Source organism: Hevea brasiliensis, chromosome 13, assembly GCF_030052815.1.
Source record: "Hevea brasiliensis isolate MT/VB/25A 57/8 chromosome 13, ASM3005281v1, whole genome shotgun sequence".
NCBI classification, from domain to species: domain Eukaryota; kingdom Viridiplantae; phylum Streptophyta; class Magnoliopsida; order Malpighiales; family Euphorbiaceae; genus Hevea; species Hevea brasiliensis.
In genome coordinates this window covers 83907711-83934679 of record NC_079505.1, presented here as the reverse complement: position 1 = coordinate 83934679, position 26969 = coordinate 83907711, and the positions used below count along the sequence as shown (strand labels likewise).

The 26969-nt window shown below is 35.7% G+C and overlaps 2 protein-coding genes across 2 annotated transcripts; one reads left to right on the top strand and one right to left on the bottom strand.

Annotated features, from left to right (window-relative positions):
- Nucleotides 1-727: 727 nt before the first annotated feature.
- LOC110671886 (SNF1-related protein kinase regulatory subunit gamma-1) lies at nt 728-4564 on the bottom strand. The gene is made up of 6 exons (XM_021834501.2): nt 4004-4564; nt 3699-3871; nt 3112-3282; nt 2732-3007; nt 2179-2342; nt 728-1257 (listed from the first exon to the last, which is right to left on the bottom strand). The coding sequence occupies exons 1-6, from the start codon at nt 4203-4205 to the stop codon at nt 960-962; spliced, it is 1284 nt and encodes a 427-aa protein (XP_021690193.1). The 5' UTR covers nt 4206-4564; the 3' UTR covers nt 728-959.
- Nucleotides 4565-6279: 1715 nt separating this feature from the next.
- LOC110671920 (uncharacterized) lies at nt 6280-10436 on the top strand. The gene is made up of 6 exons (XM_021834545.2): nt 6280-6637; nt 8403-8448; nt 8740-8866; nt 9182-9252; nt 9820-9923; nt 10060-10436. Exons 1-6 carry the CDS (start codon nt 6518-6520, stop codon nt 10096-10098), a joined length of 507 nt encoding a protein of 168 aa, XP_021690237.1. The 5' UTR covers nt 6280-6517; the 3' UTR covers nt 10099-10436.
- The last annotated feature ends 16533 nt before the right edge of the window (nt 10437-26969 follow it).

The following is a 26969-nucleotide window of genomic DNA, read 5'->3' as shown; positions in this document are numbered from 1 at the left end:
GTATAAATATATGCGTACGATTTGAAAAGAAGTTTTGATTGGTTAGTTTGGAATGAAAAGCATCTCTGACTGTGCAAGGAACGTTAAGAAAGGTTAATCCCTTGCGTTTAAAGACGGAATTTGTAGAAACTAACGTTTAGTAGTCAGTATCTTCCAAGGAGAGGTACCTTATCCTCAACTTTGGAGATGCCTAATCACAGGAAAATACCAATTAAAATACCAATTGCAACATTTGACATGCCACAAGGCAAAATTTTTCTGCCATGAGTAGCACACCAGCCTGCATAACTTTGATCCCATCAGAGTCGCAGCTCACCTCTCCTCTTCTCCAGCCAAGCTAAGAGACATTTGTTGCTATGGTCATTAGCAGGGTGGTCGATTCAAAAATCCAAACTTCTAACCATGAATCTTGTATCCTTGCTTATGGAACCAACCATCTCAATCTTTCAGAAAATCCTACTTTTAGTCATGCTTCCTAATCTGACGTATTGTTTTCCTCTACCAAGAGAAAACTATGGAATACTTCCAAGAAAAATTTGCTTCAATAATGTTGTTTCCATAAATAAGATTACATGATTAGATGCACTTTTTTTTTTTTTTTTTCCTTTCAAAGCATAAGAACAGTGACCAAGTTTAAAAATATTCATTAGGTGTAGAAAAACACAATCAACTCACTCCTTTCAACTTGCCAACTCAGTAATTGGAATTTACAACCACAAGAACAACATGGAGAAGTCCTAATTATTTGATTTGATTTTAGCCCAAAAGAGGTCACATTCAGTTTGTAGATACATCAAGATGCACAGAAAATGGAACCCCACTGAAGTAGAAGAAACTAATTACATGGGCACTCGACTATGTTACAGTCACCGCATTTTCTCGCTATCAAACAATTCAAAGATGATTAGCAGAGTGGCCAATCATTAGGGAAATGACTAGACCATCAATATTGATACCTCTTAAACTCTACTGTTCTGGGGCAAAGGCAGCACTCCATCAAAGAAATCACCAAAGTAGCCAGGAGGCTCATGTACAAGCCTTGAGATGATGTCTCTCAGAGTGATCACTCCTTCCAGATTCCCAGCATCATCCACAACATATATTCGATGAACTTTTTTGGAATCAAGTTTCAGAATCAATTCTTTAATGGTGTGGTCTTTTGTGCATGTAATCATGCCATTCACCATTGGTGAGGTTTCATGATGCTCCTTCAAGTAGCTTCTAACTGCCGTCAAAAAGTTCTTTGCAGTTATAGACCTGTCACAATGTCATAAGAATCCGCTGAGATGAGAATTGGTTTAGTGTCAAAGTAAAGATCCGAATTATCAATTGATTAGGTAACCTACTTACCCAATAAATCCCAAAGCCATAACACAATCACCACATGATAAAGGAAAATTTACCAAGAGTGCTTTAGCATGAATTGATCTTAATGCCTATTTGGGATTGACTTTCAGAGGCCAGAAAGCACTTTACAGAAAAAGTATCATTTCAGATACTGTTGAAGAAAACAGTTTGGAAAAGCTTTTTTGTTATCTTGGTACTCATATGACTAAAATATGTCAAATTTATTTTCAAATCAAATTTTAATGCTCCTAACCAATATATTTAAGAATTTTTTGCAACAGTAACTTCAACAGCAATGCCAAATAGATCCTTAGTCAATACTGGTAGAGAAATAAAAAAGGCAGGGAGCTCTTGGCTCTCATGATTTCCAAGGCAATCCCCCACTACGCCCTAGCGCTCCTTTGAAAATTTTCTCTCAGCCTCCATTAGTCAAATTCTGAAAACCTAGGTATTCAGATCCTTCAAGAATTCAAATACTAGAATGAGAATGGAATTTGAGATAAAACCTCATATGACGAAAGTGTGTACCTTTAGCAAACAGATTTAAGGTTCATTACACTTATACTGGTTAACTATAAAAGTCACTCCTTTTTTTTTATACACACACACGAAAAAATAAATGTCACATTGCTTGTGGAATTTGTATATATGGAATGCTCTAATTGGCTCCTAGCACCAGCCAATATTATTAACAAGATACATATAAATTTTGAGGACCAATATGGAAGGGCATATTGCACGGTTGTTAGAGATTTCAACTATCAAATATGAAACATTTTATAATGGAGTATGTGACTAAGCACAAAGCTGATGTAATATGAAGTTCCAAACCTGTAATCATGGTAGATCTCAGGTGCAGTTAACAGGAACTGAACATCTCTTAGACTTATATTGCCCACTGCCCTTTTACCATCACTTTCAACAACAGGTATTGCTCCAATTCTCTTTTTTCTCATCAGCTTAAAGGCTTGGAGAACCGGTTCCTCCTCATGCACCTAAAACAAACAAAATGACAATTTGAATAACTTCATTAACCTTTTAATCATTAGAAGGACACACTAAGGAAAGATATAGAGGCATAAAAACAATATGAGGCTGCAAAGTGTCCATCAACATCAAGAGAACTTGACCCAGGATTTTGAATACACCATGGTGGCAAGTTCTGCTAATTTAAATGTTCAGGTAAAAGATTTGGTTGGCCCTGCAGCCAACATGAATCTCTCATCCTTACCATGCAGATACAGAACAGAGAATGATGCATTCAGTTTAAATGTATTGTTGAAAAATTAACAAATTGATCAAAGCATTACAGATAACCACGTGTATAAATCACCTCAAATTCGAAGAAAGAAGAGGAACACATTAACTGATAAAGGCCACAAACCTTGACAATTTGATTAAGAGACATGGAGGGAAGACCAATTTCTGAAAGTTTCTTTGTTCCCCAGCTTTCAAACCATTGAAGCCCAGCACATTCTGCTAGCATGTGAATAACAGCAGACTGTGTGATTATGTTATCAATCTTCCCTTCACCCGGATCAACAACAGGAACACTCTTCATTTTGTATTTTGAAAGCAACAAGAGCATCGTCAAAAAGGAGTTGGATTTCTGTAAAGCAAGAAATGGTGCCCACCGGAATGATCCAGAGATGTCTCGAACCTGAATGCTGTAAAGTTAAAACCTTTCTGTTTGCACATGATTCAGAAAATGGCAAAATAAATCAGGAACAAAGCTTTGAATTATCATAATGCAAGAGTTGGAACCTTCATGCTTTTATAGAACTCAGAAGAAGTCAAAGCCTCAAAAAAGTTTCCAGAAGTTGCTGAAGCATCTTCAGGGCCTAAGGTCCCAAGCCCTGCAGCATTAGTCAATCCATTAGCCGCCACTGCAAGAGCTGTTCCAGAGCTTTGACTCCTAGGAGATGGAGGTTCTGACTGCTCAAAAAAAAAAAAAAAAAGAGCTCTTTTCAATCATCCATCCAGAAAGGACTGAATCAAAAGAACAATACAACAAATTATTATTACACAATAGAATTTGAAATCTTAAATATCTCTATTATTAAGATACAATCATACTGTGACCGCTCATTTGCATCAGCAACTTTAAGAAAAACAAACGTGCGATTATGCAAAATGACAAACAAATTATTTCATTATAATTCAAGCTGCCTGTTAAAAGGATTAATAAACACAAAGGCTCTTCATTTCCTATATTGCAAAGTGGATAACAGAATCCATAAACAAGCCATTCATTTCTTTCTCCTTAAATTTCTAATTCAATCAACAACACAAAGAGGGCTTTGATTAGCTTCCATAAACAAAAACAAAAAGAAATTGATTGGCACACTAACCTGATGCAAAATCCACACAGCAATTCCGGCGAACTCAACAACGCCGAGGTATCTGTCCATCCAAGTGGCATCCTCAGGTGCATCAACATCCACCACCGGTGCGCTTAATATTTTGTTATCCGCTAGTATTTTCACGGCCTCTGCTAGACTCGTGTCTGATTTGATTTCGACCACTGCATCCATCCATTGATATAAAAACTCAGATTCAATTAAATTAAATTAAAGAGATTGTATATAATAAACTGTGATCACCAAACAGAAATCGATCAATCGATTGATCGGTGAAGCAAAATCAAAGACAGTACCTTGAGAGGAATTCGCAGATGGGAAGGCAGAGACAGGGATACTCTCGAAACAAGCGTTGAGCTTCTCAGTTGGACTGAGCTGCGGCTCCTGCACATCCCACAAATCCTCAACTTTCATCCCGAGGTCGGCCTCTGGACTCCTTGGACTCCTCTCCTGCGTCTCCTCCACCTCTCTCTCTCTCACCATCTGCAACGTCGCCATCTTCACCTACTCTTCTCCTGCTACAAACTCTTCCTTCGGATTAGCACAAGCACACCTTGAAGGCTGAAGCTGACAAATATAAATAAATAATTAAAGAACAAAAAAAGAGATCTTCTTTCCTCTGCAACAGATTTCGCGCTTCTCATTTTCATTGCCGATTAACACCCGTCCAAAGGGAATACTTGTAATCAAAGGGACACGTGGAAGGTACCGAAAGCGTAGGTAGTAAAGAGGGTGCATTGTTGATGATGGAGTGGAGTGGTCAAAGGAATCGACGAACAGTCCGCTTTGTGCTTATCCGGTGTGTCGCTATTTTTATTGCTATTTTTAGAGAAAGACACTTCTTATCCGATATTTAATGGCCGTCACTGGCGTAGATCTCTGAAGCGTCCTTTAAGCTCCTCTTCATGTTCTGAGAAGGCTTCATTTCTGATTTCTGCCACGTGGATGGTCGTGATTAGTTTTCCCTCACCCCAATGATTGCTGTGATTCTATGCCCGCCAACGGTGGTAGTCTGGGCTATGGGCCATAAGGTTAATAGCCTATCTAAGTGGATTTTTATTGATTAAATCAGATTCGCATCCCTAATATGGATCAAATCAATGCGAAATGGGAATCTCCTCCCCACTTTCATATGCAAATTGATGACCTCCCCTCCCCTTCTCTTTACAAAAATAGTGTGTTTCCTCCCTTCTCTCCAAACCCAAATGTTTGTACATAGCCCTTCCCCATCCGTTGTTCTCTTTCTGTCCAAGCTTGAATCCTTGAAACTTACCTAGTGAATATTTCATTTTTCAAAAACCATAATGAGGCAGACACGCAACAAACTAATATATGCGCAAAGGAAGAGAGATAATCAAAGCTCTTCATTTTTATCACTCGGCACGGAATCCAAATTATGTGTGAATTTAAAGAGGAATTTCAAGTGTGGAATCGGGAAAACTGATGTTGGGATTTCAATTCGATAATTTCAACTATACCAAGAAAACGAAGAAGAAAGATCCCCAAGAGTGATGATGGAGGTTGTTAAGACTGTCACGATTCCAACCAAGGATTCAGCATCACCTTTAAAATGATCCACCTTTCCTTCTTGTCTTCTCAATTCCTAGCCTGTGCTCCATTTCCACCACTAATTAGTTGCACGCCACATTGCAAGAACAATGAATTAATTTAGTTTTTTTAATGGTCATGTTTTTTCTTATTTGTTTGTCTTCTATTTTATTAATTTGTTGGTAACGAGAATGAGATGATATTCACTTTATGGTTTTATTTTGCTTATATGTTCCATCGTGTTTTGTTTGTTTGTTTGTTTCCACTTTCCGAACTTCTTTAGTTTATTGGCCTCCATTTAGAATGAGGGAGATGGAGTAGCAGAAAGATACACACAAACACAAAGGAAGAGAGGGAAGCAAGATGAAAGAGAGTGATAACAAAGAGAGACAAATAGAGAGAGAGGAAAAGAAAGAATGAAAGAGAAACACACACACAGATTTTTTCTTTTGTCCAAGATAAAAAGATTTCATTCATGTAAAATAAAGAAGTTGGTAGCAGCCTTTGAATCGAAGGAGGCTTGGGTCTTCTTTTTTAGAGAGAGGTGGTACACAGAGAACGGAGACAGAGACATGCTATCCCCTTGGATAGATACAAAGGTAAAAATATTTTTGGACCATCTCTTAAAATTAATTTGAACATAATGATTAATGTGTTAACGAAAACAAATCATAAAAAAATCTAGTTATTTGATTTTTAAAATATGAGAACTCATTATTAATTATACTAAATCTTAGAAATTATTTTTATAAATAAAACACTTAAAACATAAATTTTTTTGTGTCTTTCATGTTTATTTTTAATTTATTTTTAATATTAAATTGGACCGTTACGGTAGAAAATAGTTAGCATTTATTATATTATTATTATGATAGGAACTAATTAATGGGAAGGGAAGACAACCAGTACATGTTGACTTCAACAATGAAGACCCTTAGCTCATGGTATTACCACCATTGCCTAAAAATAATTTACTATAAATTTAATATATAAATTTTATTTATTTTATATATAAATTTGAGTACACATGATATAAAAATTTTCAACATCTCTCTGTGGGGAGTTACCACCAAACCAAAGGCCTAGTGTAACCAAACACAGTTGATGGCCGTAAATATAGCGAAGTGGGATGTACGATAGGACTCCTATAAAAGCAAGTAGTCACGCTCTTCGTCGTCGCGCCCATTTAACTCGCACACTTGGGTCTCCTTCTTGTCTTTCTTTGCATCGCAAGGGTTTTTTTTCTTTTTCCTTCCAGCGCCATGGAGGGTTCGTCTTCTCAGCCGTCCGATTCAAATCCTACGGTTAATGGCGCTTCCAGATTCCTCTCTAATCTTCCTTCTCGGGGCTTCTTGTCCTCTACCGTTCTCTCTTCAAATCCGGTGAATCTCATTTCCTCTTCGTTGAACTTTATTCTTGAATTGTTCTCTTTTGTTTTGTTTTGTTTTGTTTTGTTTTAAGAAATTGATTACTTCCTGTTTGATTCCTGAGTAAATGTGCTAGAAATTTTTGACGTGTTGGTTCTTTTCCGTTGACTTGCTTTACTGAGAGTAACATCAGTAATTTGATTCATTTGCGGCGTGATATTCAATAAATTAGCTTTTTGATACTTTGTCCCAAATTATGTGGGTTGCTATTGGTTTTAAAAACGTGCATACATATACTCTGCCATAGTGTCTTTTTTTTTTTTTTTTTAACACTTTCCATAGGAATTCCAGGAAAGTAAGAGCTTAATTGACGGTAAGTTGGGTAGATTATTTTGTACGGTTAATGAAATTAGTCCTTTGGCATGTATCTTTTGCTAGTTGTGATGGGTGGCAGATACTAGGAGTGCTGTATTAGAGATGCCTCTGGTTGTATCCAAGTGTCATGCGTGAGAATGAGTATTGACATTATAATATTTATGGCTATTGTGTAGCAGTTGCGTGTTGTATTGTGAGGTTTGGATTTGATTTAAATGAACTGGACTAAAATTATTCCAGTTTTTGAGCAATTGAACAAGGCTATCCTCTTTAAGGCATCCTGTTTGCTTTAATTAACAAGAAGTTAGAAGTTGTGGGTTTTTATATTTCTGTTTTTAGAGTTTTGAAATTATTTTTCCCCCACCATGAACTTTGTTGTGATCTAGGCCCTTATAAACAATCTTAAGCACCTCCCCACCTTTGATGAATAATTTTCAAGGTTCTGCATTTGTGAATTTTATTTAAAGGCTCAATGATTGCACTTTATTAAACTACGTACCAATGCACATCGTGTCATCCATTCAGTGTTATACATTAGATAGTAGAGATGCTTTAGATGCGTTTAATAATTTATTCCTTTATTGCCTAGTTGCTTTGTTAATATGACTATCTCTCAAGAGTGAATAGTTAGTCTTCCAGCTCAAAGAGCCTTATTGTTGTTGTATCTCTAATTATGGGTTTTGAATATGTAAATTGTAAATAGATATTGCTTTTTGATTGTTCCATATTAATGGTCAAAGTTGAAGGTGTTTCTTTTTGACATTGGCATGTGCATGGAAGTATTCATTGGTGTGATCAAGGGTCTTATCACACATCTACCTTTTGAGAGCCTTTGTTTCAATGAATGAAGAAATGATAATATATCATCTTGTTTGTCACTAATATTAATATATTATGTGTAAGCTTGCCCTCAATGTTCACTACCAAGCCTGCAATGAGCACACTTTACCATACGATAATTACAGATTAAATGAAAAGGATAGTACTATGCCTTCTAATAAGGAGTTATTAAGTCATCTTTTTCATAACTAATATGTAAGATTTTAACTTTATTTGATTTATCCTGGTTTTATTTCGTGTGCTGTATATTGTATACCTTATTCTTACTTTAATATTTAAAAAGATGCTTAAAGAAAAACTTGCCTAAGTTTTTATTTGTAGATTCTTTGCATAAATTGCAATATTTCTTGAGGTTTCCTTGATTTGGAAAGATTTGAATGATGCCAATATTTCAGGTGTTGATCTTGTTATCTTCTTTTCTTGGTCTATTTCTTGAGTATTTGTATTATTGGTTTTGTTCATGTAACTGGACATTGCCTTTTCTTTTAAATTGATTAGAGTTCTCTTTCAATAGAGTTTTCTTTCATATTGAATTTTTGTTCACATGTTAAGAATTTTTGTACAGGGTGGGATGCGAGTCTACATCTGTGAGCATGATACATTGCCTCCAGGTCTACTTCTTTCTGTAACTTCATAGATTTTCTGATTTTTTGGTGCTTCAAAAGCATTTGATGTGATTTAGCCCCAACCCCATGTTTATACTCTATCTGCTGTTGCATTGAGAGAATCATTAAGTTCTCTCTCTCTCTCTCTCTCTCTCTCTCTCTCTCTCTCACACACACACACACACACACACACACATCATAGCAAATCTTGATTTCCATTATTCGAATGACTGGTTCTTTGCTCTGGGTAATGTATTTTTGAACAATAACTGATTTTTTTTCTCTTTTTATATCCAGAGGGCCAAGAGATAAAGACTAATCAAACAAACATATTGATTAGATCGCTTCAGCTTAAGAAACAAAAGGGTGATTCCAGTTCAAAGGATATGAAGGGAGTAACTGCAGCAGAGGGTTCTAGAAAGCGGTATTGCTTCTATCTTTGTTAGAAAAGGATGTTTGCCATTTAATGATGGGTTACTTGTGTACCGTAACAAGATTTTTTGGTTTGAGTTAAGACAGACATTCATGATTTTATGGCCCTACTGTTTGTTCCATTTCACACATTGACACACACACACACTTATGTTGTTCTTACCCCACCCTCTTCCCATCCCCTTTTTTTTTTTTTTTTGGCTCTTTTCTATTTCCTTGTGAACACCCTTTGTTGACTCAGCCTTTTTGCTCTTGAAAACATGATCATGTTGATCTCCTTGATGGTTGTAACCTCTTTTTTTTCCAGTGCTCCAGAAAGGGTTCAGGATGGCAGGGCTTCAGCTAAAAGAAGCAATAGTCAAACTGGTTCTCGGCAAGGTGAGCTCTGGTAGTCTTTCTTTTGCATTGGCATTCATCATTATTTGGTATGTAAGTACATCATTTTTTAATGGGTAACGGCAATAAAGATCATTCAACATCATTTACCCTCTTTCTGGTTCCCACCACCAAATCAACCGATAATGTTTTTCCTCCAAGCAAAGAATCCTCGTATGGTATTTTAAGGTTTGTTCTGCAAATTATTTGTTTCTTATAATTTTGGTCTTTATGCACCAATGGCTTCTAGGCATATGAATCCTCATTTGCTTTTTCATGTTCAGCAGAATCCATATGCCCTTGTTTTCTTTGGTTGGTATATTTGCAAATCGGGCATTCAAAAATGGCCGATGACATTGTAGAATAATGAAGAATAGTTAAAAAGTGTCTTGTTAAAAAATTACCAGAAAGCAATATGGGGTGATTTTTTTGTCTAAATGCCATCAATTCGGAGAATCCTGTCTGCCTTAAATGTCAGCAAGTTTCATATGCAGGGCATGTTTCATTCATTTACTGCTATTCAATTTACTGGTATTATCTTCTGAGTTTTAAATGCCTTTGCGTGTGTAGAGGGATCTGATAGCCGAGCAGGTGATAGGGACTTGTACAGTTTGACAGTAGAAAGGCTTCGTGCTCTTCTGAAGGAGCGGGGTCTTTCACCCAGAGGAAAGAAGGTAAGTATAAAAACACTCACAGGAATTTAGTGTGGACTTCTTTTAGCTAGTCATGTTTCTCAGATTGATGATAAATTTCAGAATTAGAAATCTCATTATGCATCTGTCTATCTGATTCATTGCATGATGTGTACAGGATGAACTGGTTGCAAGGTTGAGAAATTTAAATGGTTAATTGCTCAGAAGTTTCAGGATAAATCTGCTGTCCACATTGTATACATCCAGGGCAGTGATTTAGGTGATTTTGCTGTCTTCCAGTTCTATGTAACTTAGGAAATGAGTAAATGAGTCGAATTGCTAAATGGAGGGGGGACAATAGTGCATTAAGTTAGAAGAAGTTGAAAAGGATACAATAATTTTAGGTTTTTTTTTTTTCGCAAAGACGATTTTTATTCTATGCTGCAGTATTTGTACCATTAGAAATTTGATGGCTGTGTACAAATTTTGTGTGTGCCATAGCAACTACTCCTTTCAGTTGGAATTTATCGTGCCCACATTGCAATTATTGTTGCAGAGGTGATGCGTCTTTTTAAATATTCTAAATAAAATGTTGTCTGAAATGGTAAGTAGTTAGATTGGGAATGAAATTCATGAGAAGTTGCATTTAAGTTTGCCATCCGGGTCGTTGATCCTCTTGGTTATTTAGATTCTGGTGTCAAATATCACATTTGCAATATAATTTGATTGTATTTTGGGCCACTCGGCTTTCTTAGCTGGGCCTTGGTTCCCTTTTAACGGAAAAGCCTTTGGGCCATTGTTCTAAATCTTTACCTAATAATAAATCAAAGACGCAGATTCGACCAATATGAATCTTACATGACGAAAAATTTCCCATTATACAGCGAATGTAGTGCTTGCCTCTTGGCCATCAAAAACCTTTAAAGGATGGTCTTGATTATAACTTATGAGTATGACAAAATAAAAGCTTGTATTCCCTCCTTATAGCCTATTGGATCTTGGTGAATGGTATACGCTAGGTTATATCTGATATAATGTAATTAAAGATATCAAAGGGCAATTATATTTTATTTAATTATTTAAAAAATTTTAATATAATTAAAATGATAATTATATAATAGAATAAATTATAATTTAATTAATATAATAATTATTATATATAAAAATATATGCAATAATTTTTATATATTGTTACCACCATCAATTGTTCACCATCAATACCGCTACTGCTGTCGCCAATGCTACTATTATTACAACTACTGTTCTACGTCTACATCATTATCGCCATCACTTTGGCCATTATCACCAAATCACCAATCTCATCATCACGCGTCTCGTTGTTACTGGCAAGTTGCCATCATCACTTGGCTCGTTGCTATGGTCATTACCACTTGACTCCATTGCCATCATTGACACTATGTTTAGATCATGATTTATGATGATTTCATATTATATAATATAATTACTTCATATGTTCAGGAAATCATCAATTTAATATAATTTTTAAATTATTAAATTGATGGTCTTCTTAATTTAAAATTTTATATTTTTATTTTATTATTATACAATATATAAAATTTTAATTATATAATTTTAATATTATATATTTATAAGATATATTTAGTGATTAATTAAAAAAAATAAAATATATCTTTTATTATTATAATAATATTATTTAAAAAATAATATTTATTTAAATAAATATTTTTAAAACATTTATACATTTAAAACAGTAATATATGATATTTTAATAGTCTTTATATTTATTTTACTATATCATATTATCTAACTATAGAAAAAAATATTATTAAATTATACTATAGCATACCATCTTCTTAAACATATTAACAATAAAAATCATATTATGTAATATAATAATATATATAACATGATACATTAACAAATTATGTTGCATTCAATACAAATAAGGAGTTAGAGACCACCAACATCATACCCTAACCTAACCAATTGATCACTTTCATCTAACTACCAATCATTACAGCTATTGTCATTCTCTTATTACAATCATCACAAATAAATTAAATATTAAAATAAAAATTATTATTCTATTACATTATGTTATTTATATTTTTATTTTATAATCAAACATAAAAATATAATAATTACCTTACATCATTTTTTTTTAATTTTATAGTTTTTAACATAATTAAATTCAGAATCTTTATATTGTTAATTAAAAAAAAAAAAAAGATATTACCTTTCTCAGAAGTGTGAATAGGCATCCCGCTGAGTAAAGATAATGAAAATAGATGACCGATGATATAGGAGGATTCGAAATCCGGGAATGGAACCGATCCAGTCCAGAGCTCATGTGTAGCCGGTAATGATTCGGACACATTTGAAAATAGAGCGGTGCAGAGACTGCGTTTTTGTAAAATTTTCTTTATGTGGAGCTCAACACATGACGACTCTTCCCCAACCCAACCAAATCATGTCGGTATATTCAATTCTAATCTCACTTCTCTCCATCTTTCCTCTTTATTGTATAACATGTGGACAATTAACTCATGTCCATACCTCGTATTTCCTTTTCTTTTATTTTTTATTTAAATATATTTTATTTTAATTTGTGCATTTAAGAATCAACTAATAAGTTTTAATTATAAAATTAAATTCGAAAATAAATCCTTATAACTATTTTTTTTAAAAAAGGAAAATATTAAAATTGAAACTCTTAAATTGTGGAATATGCATTTACTTGTATGGATATTAATGCTCAATTGCACGTTTGGGGATCTAAATGTTAAGAACGTGCAAAGGGCAAGCAAGATTTTAGTAGAAAGCTACAATTAATGGGCATATCATGACTAGATTTACTAGGAAATAGAGAGACGTAGAAGAGCAGAAGTAGAGCCAAACGGGGATGATATTTTTGGAAAAAAAACACACTGATATGATTAATCGTATTCTTATTTAAAATATAATTAAAATTAAATAAAATTAAAATTTAAATATAAGTAAATCAAAATTAATCATTTTATTTGATTTTTAAATTAAATTATTTTTCATTTAAAAAATTTAAATATTAATTTAAAATTAATTTAATCTTTAATCCGAAATATATGCTTGCAGCTCAGAACGTCGATCGTAAAAAATTTAATAGGTCGGTATAGCCAGAAGCTACGTTCGGTACCACATTGGATTCGTGCAGCTCTTGCCTCTTGCACCACATTGGCTAAAGGTACACGTCATCATTTGAGTTAGTGTCCACTAAAAAACGGTGGCGGAGTACATCATCAACTGTCGTGTGTCAGAAAGATTGGAAGGAGGCGTTAACAAATTCTTGCCACGCTATCATCTTTTTTTTTTTTCTTTCTAAAACTTTATCTATTTGTCTTTTCCTTTTTTCCTTCCCACCAAAATCAGTAAATTGTATAATTTTATAAGGCCGCACAATATTATTAAATAATTAAATTGAACTAATAAAATTTAATTATTTTCATATGAGAATTAATTTAAATTAATTAATAATTTGTTAAAATTTTTAACTATTGATCGATTATTACTCTTAATTTAATAATTATATTATTTAAATTTTTGGCCGGGAGTCCCTTGTTATACATAGTATGAACATATTCATGTTCAATGTCGCTTATCTCTCTATAGGTACTCCTAGGCTGGGAGCCCTTTTGTACTTATATACTACTACGTATAGCAAGATGACCATCACTTACAATATCAAAACAGATGCATTTCTGATACACAGGATCCTCATGTGAGGCAAGTGTAGAGCATACGTACAACTGATTATAGAAAAATAGTACACATTCTCAGATTTTCAGAAGAAAGAGAGAAGAGTTTAAAAAACATAGTGAGATAAACTCAAAGATTTTATTTCTCGTGAGGTTATCTTTTCAAACTAAGAAAGCTTATCTTATATAGAAAAGAGGCAGATACATAACAATAAACATTATAATTTTAAAAGCTAAAGTAAACAGAACCCAATATAAATTTTACGTAAAGCACACCGACACTCTTAAAGTTACTAAGTGATAGACAAAGCAAAAGACCACATGTTATAGTGGGTCCAGAGGCATCTTTTTATAGAGATGTGGACAAATTGAAGTTTCTATAGTATGAGTCATCAGAGTCAATATCTTCATAAAAATGTTGGAACCATGGGCCACATTTTTCAGGTGATGATGGAGCTGTACTATCAATTGCTTCATGTGTTTCTAGGTCCATGGGGTCCTGAAAGTCTTGCCAGGCTGGATTATTCCAATTAATAGGGCCATCTGGAGTGGAATGAACTGGTCCTAAAGCAGTGCATGTGACATGTGAATCCAAGGAGGGTTGATAATTGTTGATTTCACACAAGTGCCTGTTGAGTTGTCTTCTGAGTGGTCCCATGTGATTTTTATCTATGATAGTCCCATTGTAGGTTTTCCATTCCTAATGAGAATTTTGTGACCAAAGGAGTCCATCGAGCCTTCTAAAAAAGGGCCTATGTAGAATGAAGATAGACATAACATTGTGTTGTCGGGTTATGGGCCTGTCTTCTATTCCATAGACATCCATTAATCTTCTCAGGTCATAACTCCATGCTGGGATGGGTTTGAACCATTCTAAGAACCTCCATAGTAGTGATTTGGTGCTAGTATTTTGGACAAACTGGTAAAGAGCCATTAATGGGAACTTAATGGCTATTGAATACAGTACAGTCATGCACCATAAGAACCATAACTCTTCTAAGAGGAGATCTGTTTCAGGGTGTAGAATGAAACAGGTAAGGAATGAACAATCAGGGTGAAACTGTGAGACAAGTGGGACAATCTGTTTGAGAGTATTCATGGCACTCTGGAAGTGAAACTGATGGTTTCTTGCATTGCTTTGGATTTGTGAAAGGGACATAGCTGGTGAGCGTCTTGGAGGAAAACTATATGGTAAAGGGATTAAGAAACTGGAAGTGTTTGAGGAACTTGCCATGTAGATCAGTGGGAGAGAAAATATGGAGCTCATGAGCTAGACTAGAGTTGGTCTTGATAAGAGATCTGGAATGAGATTGTGCTTTCTCTTAATATTTTAGATCTTAAATTTATACTTAGAGAACCAGTCCTTTAAGCGTAAAAGTTGTAGTTCTGGTAAGGTCTTTTTCTTAAACTCCATTATGCGTGGGAAGGATGAGCTGTCCATTAGAACTGTGAAGTGAGAAGTTCAAACTTCTTTATGCCATTTTTGACAGCTAGAATCTCTTTTTAGACCGAATGATAATATTTTTCAGCAGTTTTAAATTCTCCACTAGCATGACCACATATGTCCTTTTCTCCATCAGTTTCTTCAATGAGAATAGCACCCTAGTGTGTGTCACTTGCATCTGTCTGCAAGATTCTATTTCTTGTACTGGGAATCTTTAGTGGTGGTGGATGTTGAGCCTCTTTCTTTAAAGCTTGAACTACAGCGGTGTAACACCCCAAAATTTTAAATTTTATTATTTTATGAGCATTTTTAGTATTTTAATTTAATTTAAATTTTAGAAATTTTTTTGAGATTTTTCGGATTTTAAAAATCGGGTTCGATTTTCCAAAAATATAAACTTTGATTATTTTTAAAAATTAATTTAAAGACCACGTGGCAAAACTAAAAATATATTTGGAGTCTACGAATTTTTCTGAGTTTTCTGGAATTTTTTTAGAATTTTTGGACCTCGTTTTCGGTCCCGAGGCAAAGTAAAAATTCAAAAATTTTGTATCCTGAATCGAACCGGCCGAATTGAACCGGACCGGATCGGACCGGTCGAATCGGACCGGCCTTTTCTTTTTCTTCTTCCCTTCCCCGCGCGTCCCGACCTCCTCCCCTTCTCTCTCTCTTTTCTCTCTCCTCCCTCCTCCCCTTGCCGCGCCGCCACCTACCCTGCCTCCCCACCTCGCCGGCGCCCCACTTCAGCCCTCCCCCACGGCCGGCCGCCGCCTAGAACGCCGAAAAACGGCCCCAGAAACAACGCAGTGTGGCGACTCCTCGGCTTCCCGGCCAAAATCCGGCCGATCCGGCCACCAATTGGATGGGGTCTTGTGTCTAAAATCATCTACTCGTCTAAAGCTTTCCATAGACACCAAGAACACCGAAATCCATTGAGCGGTTTGTCCAATTTTTGCTCGGGAAGTTTTAGCCCATTTTGACTTTCGGGCTAGATTTCTCGCAAACCGTGAATCCCAAGAGAAAACTGAGAGTACCAGAGCGCTCCACTCGTCGAGAGCTTCGCGGCGACATAACTTTCGAATTTTTTCGACACCGTTTTTCGATGGGTCCCACGAAACTTCGCAGTGTCTTTTCAAGCATTAAATGAGCTTAGAAAATTCTGAAAAATTTATGTACTAACCCCCGTGTTGTGGGCTTCGTGTAGGTATCCTCAATTCGCGGAAATTCGACGATTGGCGATGCGTGAATTTCCGGCCGATCAATTCTGGAAAAGTCTCCGAATTGGACCGAGGTTTTGGCTACCCCCCCATTGTCAAATGTCTCGAGCGCGTCCCCGAAGTCAGAATCGGCAAAGGTAAACCCAAACCTTGCTTTTTTGTAATTTTCTAGTGCTTAAATAGGATTAAAAATCCATAAAATATTCGTGGTAGCTTAGAAAATTATGATTCTTTTTGCAATAGCCTAGTAATATTGCTAAGGACCGCAGGGCAAAGTTTTAGAATTTTTAGAGCTTATTTGGGCAGTTTTTGCAAAAATAATCAATTATAAGGACTAAATTGAAATTTTACATACTGTGATGAATGATTGATTTGATGGGCCCAGGAGGGGCTATGTGATGTGATTGAACTGTGGATATATGAGTTGCGAATATAGAAGTGTGATTTGAGCCTTTTTGCAGGTTGGGTAGGTCCTAGGTATAGGGGAGACTCTGCCGGATTTTCGGCACGACTTAAGACGTATTTGGTCTTTTCTTGATTGTATTGAGTCATTTGAATTAAATAATTGTAATGTAATTTTCAGGTGAGCCGGGACAGCCTTCTTCCTCCGCCCAGCCACCATAGTGACCGTTGTCAAGTCTGTGAGTAAGTAAAATATTAATTTTAATTGTAATTTCACTATTATTATATGTTCAAGCATGCCCATGCATCACTTATATGCATATATCTATGTAGATAAACTTTAGGCATGATTTATGTTGCATTCATAACTATGAAAGTGCCATGTATGTTGTTGTGGTAATTTGGAGCAGTGTGCGTGTGTTGGCGTGCGTGTGATGTGGTGTGGACTATGGATAGGACGGGTAGACACGGCTTGAGATCTTCGCTGGGACCCGGTCCTTCGAGGTAGACACGGCTTGAGTTCTTCGCTGGGACCCCGATTTGGTTATTAAGTGGAAGTCCTAGCTGAGTTCTTCGCTGGCACAGTTGGAATTAAGAGAGCTGTATAGGGGATCAGCTCCTATATATATATGATTGATATTGCTGGGTGCGTGAGTGCTCCAAATTACCTTTTTGATGTTATGATGTGAAAATGTTGTTGATTTTGCATTTCACTCTACAGGATGCATTAGTTTTAGATAGTTATAGAGATTATGGTTAAAATTGATATTTTACTCTCTGAGTCGAACGCTCACTCCTGTTCAATATTTTTCCAGGCCACAGGAGGATATTTTTGAGGTTAACCTGCTTTCTTCTCTCGTAGGTGGTTTATCAATGTTTGTGTAATTTTATTAACTCCTAGAATTTTCGCATGTGTTAGAATTATTTAAATGATTCGGGTCTGTAATATAATTGTTATGTAGACCTGTAAAATTATTATATGCATGTTTGATGGACTGGATGAGGGAGCTGAGCTCCCATTTATCTTTATGTTGATTTGAGTATGTGGAGAGTGAGCTGAGCTCCCCAAGTGATGATATATTTAGTTTACAGGTCGGGTGAGTCAAAAACTCCCGTTGAAAGGTCCACTTTATGGCCGGACTCCGTCCGGTTGATTTCTTGAAATTGGGCCCAAATGGGCCTTAGAGTTGGGTTAAGTGAATAGTTAGGCTTACAATGGGCCTCGGGGACTTTAGGCTGGCCCAGGTCCTAGTGCCGGTCCGGCCCATAGGTTGGGTCGTGACAATTGTAACACCCTCACTGTAGCAATTCCGTACATTCTGTTAGGTTAGAACGTCTAGAAAAATATTTAGACTAGAGTGAGGAGTCATAAATAACTCAAATAAGTGTAAGAAAAATTAAGGAAAATTTTAAAAATAAAAATACCATCAAGTTAAATGTAGCGATGGGTGACGGAAGTATCGGTAAAGTGCAGTGAGAAAATTTATGAAATAATTTTTGGGACTCCAGAGAAGAGTCATTGAGGTTTCTATGGCATTAGAATGCCAAGAAAATGCTTAGAAAATTTTTTCAATCGGTACAGACAATTTTAGTCTATTAAGACAAACGGAAGGCATTTTGGTCATTTCGTCTTCAGAGATGATTTTTGGCCAACTTGTCCAGTTAAATAAATAATTATTATGATCTAAAATATGAATAAATATTGCTACAAATTAAATTAAAATTAAGTAGAAAATAAAAGAAAATGAAATTTGTTATGACATCATGCACATGTAAGCATGATGTAATAAAAATTTGTTAGCCAATCACTATCCAACAAGCATTCATAAAAAGGTTAAAATGAGATTAAAAAACCCAAAAATCACTTATCTTCTTCCATTTTCTAGAGTTAGCCGAACCATTCCCTAAAGAAAGCTCCATGGCTTCTTCTTTTTTCAAGCTTTATTTCTCTTAATTCCCTCCATAAATCTTTATACAACCTTCACAAAAAATTCATTTCTAGTCTTGGGAAAGCTATTGGTAGTAACAAAGAGAAGAAATATTGAAGTTTTGGAGAGCTTAAATTGATCTCAAAGAGGTTAGTGCACTAATTTATTTCTATTTCTTTTCTAAGTATGATAAGCTTGCTAAATTAAGTTAGATTGATATAAAATTAAAAGAAATTTTTAGGGATAGAAAATTTCTAAATTTCAGCAGCCATTATATGATTTGTGGTTTGATGGTTTTGAGGAAATTATTTGTGTTTATTAGTGATATTGATGAGTAATTGTGATGAACAAATTGATTGGCATGTGTTTAAATGAATTGAAGAATTGCGAGTTAGGGTTTTTGACCTAACTTTGAGGAAATTGATGTGTGTCTTGAAATGGATGATGTTGAGATGATTTAATGACCATTAGAAGTGCTATATATGTTAAATGAAGTTTGTGGAGTTGGGAGAATTGAGTTTGGGAGTGTTGATTTTTATGCAGGAAAATCGGACCTTTGAGTCCAGTGCATTGTTTGAGTTATAACTGGAGTTGTGTTGCTCCAATTGGTGTGAGGCCAATTGGAGGTGAAACCTAGGACAAAATGCCCCATTTTTCATGAAGAAACCATGCCCAAATTCTGTCCATAAGTTGACCAATTTACTGTCCCAATTCGGATGTCCAGACCTTGAACCCAGAAAATTGACCAAATGAATAGTACATGTTCATTTGGCCATAACTTCTTCTAGACAAGTCTCAATGATCTGAATTTTAACCAGTAGAAAGATGAGACCTAGGACTACAACTTTCATTGAGAACACCAAGCCCAGAAATGCTTCTAACCAAATGAAATTGTTGACTCAAATCGGGACACCAAGCACCATTCTGCCCAGAATTTTCGGGACTAAAGCTCACCCGACTAGTTTTGGCAAAATGGCCATAACTTGGTCTATAAAAATCCAAATGCAATGAAACCAATGGCAAAAGTTTTATAAGACATAGATATACAATATTGATCTTTTAACCAAAACCCAGAAACCTAGGGAACTAGGTCAATTGACTAGGTTAAGTTAACATATAAATTCTGGAAATTTTCAAAAGAACCATTTGACTTCAGAACACACATTTAGCTATATCTCCTACTAAAAAACTCCAATTGGGTTGGGCCATACAGATCTGGAACCCTAAGAAACAGGGCTCCAACTTTGTTTTAGACTTGGTCCTCAAATTATGAACATAAGAACTCCAAAATGGGAGCCAAAGTTTCTGATCTAAACATGAGTCCTGGTAGAACAGGGTACATGAGTCCAGGCCAGTAATTTGGCCCTAATTAATTCAACAAAACTTGAAAATTTGTAATAAAAATTTTTGAGTGACTATAAGACATAGAGAAACAAATTCTATGAAGGGAGTGTGGCCAAACAGTAGCCACATCCTAGTCAATTTGCTATGCAAAAACAGTGCACCAAATCTGGACCTAAAGAAAAGCCCATAAAACAATTGGGCATATGAGATGAAATGAATTAGAATAAATTGTTAAGCATAAAAATAACATGAATTAATGAAATTATAAATACTTAATAATATTATTCTGCCCAAAGTACACCTAGACTCATTTATATAGCTTGGATCGATTGGTATACCAATTAGGGACTTCATATTGCGATGGATAATCATTGTGACAACATATGTCTAAGATGATTATTCTACTGGCTTTATGCCTGCCCGATGGCCATAGTGCCAATTTTTATTATTACTGGATTATGCCTGCCCAGTGGCCTTGTGCCTGATATGACCGTTGTATACTTGATAGACATACGGCTGTCTAACTTGTATACTCCCGTGTATCCAGTTTTTATAGTCTGTCATAGGTTACTTGGGCACAGAAATGAGTATAAATCCTTAATTGAAATAAATACATAAGAAGATTGTTAAGGTGAACTTCGTTGAATTAAACATAAGACACATGATAAAAAGACTCCGATTAATTTATTTTGTCCAAAGTTCTATAAACATGTAAAAGACCTGGAAAATTCATAAAATTTTATATTTCCCTATAAGAATACACATAGAATAATTATTTCAGTTATTTGTTTATTTTTATTTCAATATATGCACCACTAAGCATTATGCTTAGCGCGTTGGTTCTTACCACGAGTAGGTACAGGAGAGCCACAACAGTGAAGAGCGTAGAGCGAGAACTTGAGCAGATCACTCTGATGTAGATTGTCACCTCACCGATTCTTTTGGTAGGGCTCATGTATAGTTAGATTTTGTATTTTGGCTATTGTATGTAATAAATCAGATGGAGATATGCAACTAAATTTTGGATTGTATATAAAATTGTATATTATTGTGAGTAATGTTATATGAATAAAATGCAGGTTTATTTTATTTGAAAATTTTATGAATAATGTTATGATATGGTACATGAACGATTAACATGAGAAATGATGTGACAGAATGGGATAAAAAAAAATTCTACACATAATATAATATAAATGAATTAATATTGTATATGACAAGACAGAATAGGATGCTCCGGCACCGAATGTAGCACACTTTGCTCGACTACACTATAAACCGGGTAAGGGGTGTTACATTTATTGGTATCAGAGCAAAGGTTTAGGCGTTCCTAGGCATAAGTAAACAGAATGATATAATGTGCATAACATGCATGAGCCCTTATTTAGGAGTCAAGGTGACACTAATGCAGATTTGTTCTTTGTTTGTTTTATAGGATTAATGGAGTCCGATCCTTTAGAGGAAGGGTCTTACAGACCAGTGGAGGAGGAGGAGATTGGTAGTCATGCACCTGTCCGTAGTCAGGGGCGAGACAGGAGAGTGGAGTCATCGAGTCTGATGAGGTAGAACGTGAGCGTTTTTGGAGCAAATGACTCGGATGCTTCGCGGTTCTGGAGCCACCCCTGACCTACACAACGGTCCCCACTAGAGAAATTAAGAAAGTATGGGGTCATTGACTTTATGGGTAAGAAGGAAGATGACCCATCCAGCTTGAGCATTGGCTAGAGCGGGTGAGAGAGTCCGAGGCGATTACATTGCACGCCAGAGCAGCGATTAGAGTGCGCTCTGTCGTTACTACAAGGGAAGCCTACGGTGGTGGGATCTGTGTCTAGAGCAGTACATAGCGGAGCTTAGTTGGGATTTCTTTTTGACTGAATTCAGAAAGAAGTATATTAGTCATATATACTTAGAGGCCCGAAGGAGAGAGTTTCTGACCTTAAAGCAGAGACAATTAACGGTTTTCTGAGTATGAAAGAGAGTTTGTGAGGCTGGGTAGATATGCACGAGAGGTAATGCCTACAGAGGCAGAGAGGTGCCGTAGGTTTGAGGATGGACTGAATGATAATATCAGAATTATAGTGACGGCACATGGGTATACAGATTTCTCCCGGCTAGTGGCTGCATCACTTAATGTAGAGAGAGTACGAAATGAGGAGCAGTCTATGAGAGATAGACAGCAAAAGAGGAGTTCTGGACAAGGTCAGTCTAGTACACTAGTTTCTGAAGGTAAAAGGCCTAAGGTTTCCCAGGGCCAAGGCCAGGGCCAGAGACAGGCATCTCAGTTTACTCAGAGAGGGGGACAGTCCAGAGCGTCAGTGGGGAGTTCTCCTGGCACAGTGGTAGGGGGATCTGCCTCAATACCATTATGTACCTACTGTGAGAGGAGGCACCGAGGAGAGTGCCGATTGTTGACAGGGGGATGTTTCCGATGCGGAGCTACAGACCATTTTCTACGAGATTGTCCCCATAGGAGTGTTTCCACTACCCCACCACCGACTGAGAGATCTGCCCCTGCAGTTCAGAGGGGTAGACGACCTGCAAGACCAGAGGTGACGGGTACCTCACAGAGACCAGCTTCTGAGACGATTGAGCGACCCGAGGCTCGAGTAGCACCTCGTGTGTAGGCTATGAGGGCACAGGAGGAGCCAGAGCTGGCAAAAGTTGCTAGAGGTATATTTCTCATTATAAAATTTTAGTATATGTAATAATAGACCCTATGTATGAGATAAAAGTAAATAGGTACAGAACTAGTTAAGAATAAGATCGTAAAGCCAGAACTAGTGAAACAGACTAAGGAGAAGTAGTTCCTCGACTATTTACACCGAGTAAATTTCGAGGACGAAATTTTTGTTAGAGGGGAAGAAATGTAACACCCTCACTATAGCAATTCCGTACATTCTACTGTTCCGGTGACCAGTGTGGGTCTGGACAGCTAGAACGTCTAGAAAAATATTTAGACTAGAGTGAGGAGTCATAAATAACTCAAATAAGTATAAGAAAAATTAAGGAAAAATTTTAAAAATAAAAATACAATCAAGTTAAATGAGCCAGTGCCCTAGCGATGGGTGATCGCACGGGGAAGTATCGGTAAAGGCAGTGCAGGCCTGGACAGTGAGAAAATTTATGAAATAATTTTTGGGACTCCAGAGAAGAGTCATTGAGGTTTCTATGACATTAGAATGCCAAGAAAATATTTAGAAAAATTTGTTAATCGGTATAGACAATTTTAGTCTATTAAGACAAACGGAAGGCATTTTGGTCATTTCGTCTTCAGAGATGTGTAACACCCCCGTTGCATAGCCTGGTAGATTTCACTGTTCCGGTGACCGGTGTCGGTCCGGACAATTAATGGGATTAGGGCCACACTTAAGACAACATGAGAAGCCATAAACACAAATAATTAGTAATGTTTAATTAGTTAACTATAAATAAGAAAAACAGAACATAAGAGGTTAAACGAGCCGAGAGTCACAGCGATGAGTGACCTCCTCGGGAACGACTGCGAAGTCGTTTTAAACTCAAATTTCGAACCGTAAAAAGTGACGCTGCGGTCCTTAGGACCCTTATGGACACAGTGGAAAAGAGAAAATCACGAAAAAGAACTGTTAAGTCAGTCAAATAATTAGGTCAGGGAGCCGGAAGAAATATTGGATTATTTGCAAACCGGGATGAACCGGCGAGGGGCAATTTGGTCAATTGACCCCGAGAGCTGACTCCTGACCTAACTGTCAAATAAAATTGGAGAAAAGAAAATTTTGGAATCGAGAATTAAATTAAAGAACTAATAGAAAAAAAAAAAAGAAGAAGATAGAAAAGTTAAAGATGATGACATCATGAATGATGTCAATAAGAAATTAATTAAGTTATTTATTAAATGGGATTTTGTGGTCTTCCATCAACTAAAATAAATTAAGAAAAGAAAAAAATTAACAAAAAGTCATCTTCATCTTCTCAAAAACGTCACTCTCTTCTCTCCCTCACAAAACCACCATGAAAGCTCATTTTTGAGCTTGAAAAACTAAAATCCAACCATACAAAATTGTCCTACCATAAGTAGACCTTGTTTGGGCAACTAAGAAAGAAGATTCAAGGAAAAGAAAGAAGAAAAATTTGAAGAAAAGGAGGAAGAAAATTCTGCTCAAGGTATAGTACTATAAACTTCAATTTTTATTGTTTAATTAGTGTTAGTGTGGCATCAAGAGCTTGTAAATAAACTTGAAATGAAATAAAATCATGGGAGAAGGACTAAACTGAAATTTTGGCTTGGTTGATGGGAGTATGATTGGTATGGTTTGATGTGTTTAAAGGGAATTAAAGATGTTAATAAACTTACATTAGTATGGTGTTAAGATGGAAATGCACCAATTGTGATTGAATGAGTGAGTTAGGGTTTCAATGCTAGGGTTTGTGAACCAAGATTTGGAGAAATGCATAAATGGCATGTTTGACCTACTGTGAAGTGAAATAGTGGTCAATTATGACCAAATGAATTGTGTGGGAATGGTAGGAAATTAAACCAAATTCGTAGGTCAATGGTCATGCTGCTGGCAGCATGACCAAACCCACTTTGAAGGACCAAAACTCAAATTTTACAAGTCCAATTGATATGCCACCAATTGGAGATGAAAATAGACATAAAAGAGCACAATTTTCATTGAGGAACCATGGCCAAAAACTGACCAAAACTTAGTGAAACAATTAACCAAAGTGAATTGATTGCTGGCTGCCACTGCACCAAACTGACCAAATGAACAGTAACTGTTCATTTGGTCATAACTCGAGCTAGGTAGGTCAAATTGACCTGAAATTTTACCAGCAATTAGATATGATATAGACCTAAAACTTTCATGAAGAACACCAACCCAAATTAGGCCATTAACTCATTCAAATCATTGAGCAAAGTTAAATTTACTGTACTGAGATTCTGCAGAATTTTCATTGAGCAGCAATGTTTGGATGGCTATAACTCTCTCTAGAAAACTCGGATTTAGGCGATTCTTGAACCGATGGAAACCTAAGACATAGTACTACATTTCATATGAAGAAAGTGAGACCAAATTATGAACTTAACTTGGTCAAATTATTAACCAAAGTTGGACCAAAAATCTGCCAGCACTAAAATCTCAGTATGAACAGTACATATGAACAGTAAACTTATTTTGGCCATAACTTGAGCTACAAAACTCCGATTGGGGTGATCCAAAAATGAGAATACACTTAAGACAATAAGGAACATTTTCTATGAAGGAAGTTTTGTCAAATTCCAACAGTAGATCGACCAATGGAACAGTACAACTTCGGAGAACCAAAACCGAAAATTGGCAATTTTGCCAAAATGACCTAAGCTTTAAACAAATGACCAAAACCAACAAGTTTGGTGACCAAAATGTGGTATGTGGGTGAAGTTGGAGTTCTCATACCCATTAAGCCTTAGAAAGTCAATAATTTGACTTGAATAGTGCAGTGAATAGTAACCCGAAACACAAAATTTCGAGAACGTCGAATTTAACACGTTAGAGCTAGGTAAATGTGAAGTTAAGTTTATTTTGGATTTATTTTAAGTTTTAGTACTGAAACATTAGAAAATTTCGTGTTTCAGTGGAAAAGAATACCGGGACAGAACCCGAGGAGTCGAGTCAAGGCCAACAGGCGACTCGTTTGAGGTTTGTGCACAACATATACTTTTATAATCATCTTTTGCATATCGTTTTGAATAATGTGAAATATTGGATTATGGCATTCTTATGATGTTTGATCTAAATTGTTGAAATTTATTATGTATATTTGAAATGACAATGTTTAGCAAATTGTTAAGATAAGTTTTGAAACCACAGTATCATGACCATATATTTGAACACCTCACTAGCACGACTAGTGGGGGTAATTTGTTTTGAATTTTGATTCCTTCTCTGGAGAAGTGTTGAGGTGTGCCAGTAGAAGAGGATGTGAATGGATATCCATATATTTGAGCTAGCTAGCCTTGTGATATGATTTCTCTTTAGCCTCTGGCTATTGAGATTCCATTTGTTTCGAATGGCATGATCTAACTGTGGGTTTTATGAAATGTGTTTTGATACTTTGAAATGAACTTGGTTTACATGTAAAATCTTACAATGCATGATTGTATTTAATTTTCATGTTTAGCCAAATTTTTGAATGAATGTGCTTTAAGTTTTGCATAAAGATTATTTTAGTATATTGTGCACCACTGAGTCCTAGTACTCGTGATAGCTTTATTCTTTGTCAGATCTGAGAGATTAGAGGAAGCGGCAGATCGAAATCTTGAGGTGTGAGAAGCTACCAGCCTAAAGTTTTCGGGTATAATTTATACCCTAACTGTAAATATTTCTTTTGATGTATATATTGCACATAAATGTATGGACATGTACATGGGTCTTGAGCAGCTTGTACAAAGTTTGTATAAAAGTTGTAATAAATTTTAATTTGGACTTTTTGAATTTAAATTTTAGTATGATGAATATATAAATTGTTTATCTTGAATGGAATATGAATAAATGATATTGATGGACAGTATTTTGAGAATTTTTGAACTTGTGAATTTTGAGAAATTAGTTGAGATTGAGTATGAATTTGAAGCAGTGGTTAGATAATTATTGGAAGTGCTTTTATTTCAGGTATTTGAAGAACGGTTTTCTTAAAATACAGAGGAAACTCTGTCAAAATTTTTATAAGATTTGCGGAAAACTAAAATGGCCAAAAATATTAATTAGTTTTAATTTCAACTAAATATTTTAAATACTTATAAGAAATGCTCACCACTTGTCAAAGATAAGAAAATTGTTTTAAAATCCCTTGTAGGGTACTTAATGAGTTATCGGTAAGTGAAGTTCGGTAGTTCATTAGGTATTCTACGGGATCATGTTATGCCTTACAGAGGGGTAAGGTGTGACAAGATGATTTTTGGCCAACTTGTCCAGTTAAATAAATAATTATTATGATCTAAAATATGAATAAATATTGCTACAAATTAAATTAAAATTAAGTAGAAAAGAAAAGAAAAGAAAATGAAATTTAATTAG

Coding starts and splice junctions, on each gene's coding strand:
- LOC110671886 (XM_021834501.2), bottom strand. CDS start 4,205: ATGGCGACGTTGCAGATGGTGAGAGAGAGAGAGGTGGAGGAGACGCAG. Junction 3,283..3,698: donor CTGTGTGGATTTTGCATCAG/GTTAGTGTGCCA, acceptor TTTTTTGAGCAG/TCAGAACCTCCATCTCCTAG. Junction 1,258..2,178: donor GAGATCTACCATGATTACAG/GTTTGGAACTTC, acceptor ACATTGTGACAG/GTCTATAACTGCAAAGAACT.
- LOC110671920 (XM_021834545.2), top strand. CDS start 6,518: ATGGAGGGTTCGTCTTCTCAGCCGTCCGATTCAAATCCTACGGTTAAT. Junction 6,638..8,402: donor CCGTTCTCTCTTCAAATCCG/GTGAATCTCATT, acceptor ATTTTTGTACAG/GGTGGGATGCGAGTCTACAT. Junction 8,449..8,739: donor GCATGATACATTGCCTCCAG/GTCTACTTCTTT, acceptor TTTTATATCCAG/AGGGCCAAGAGATAAAGACT.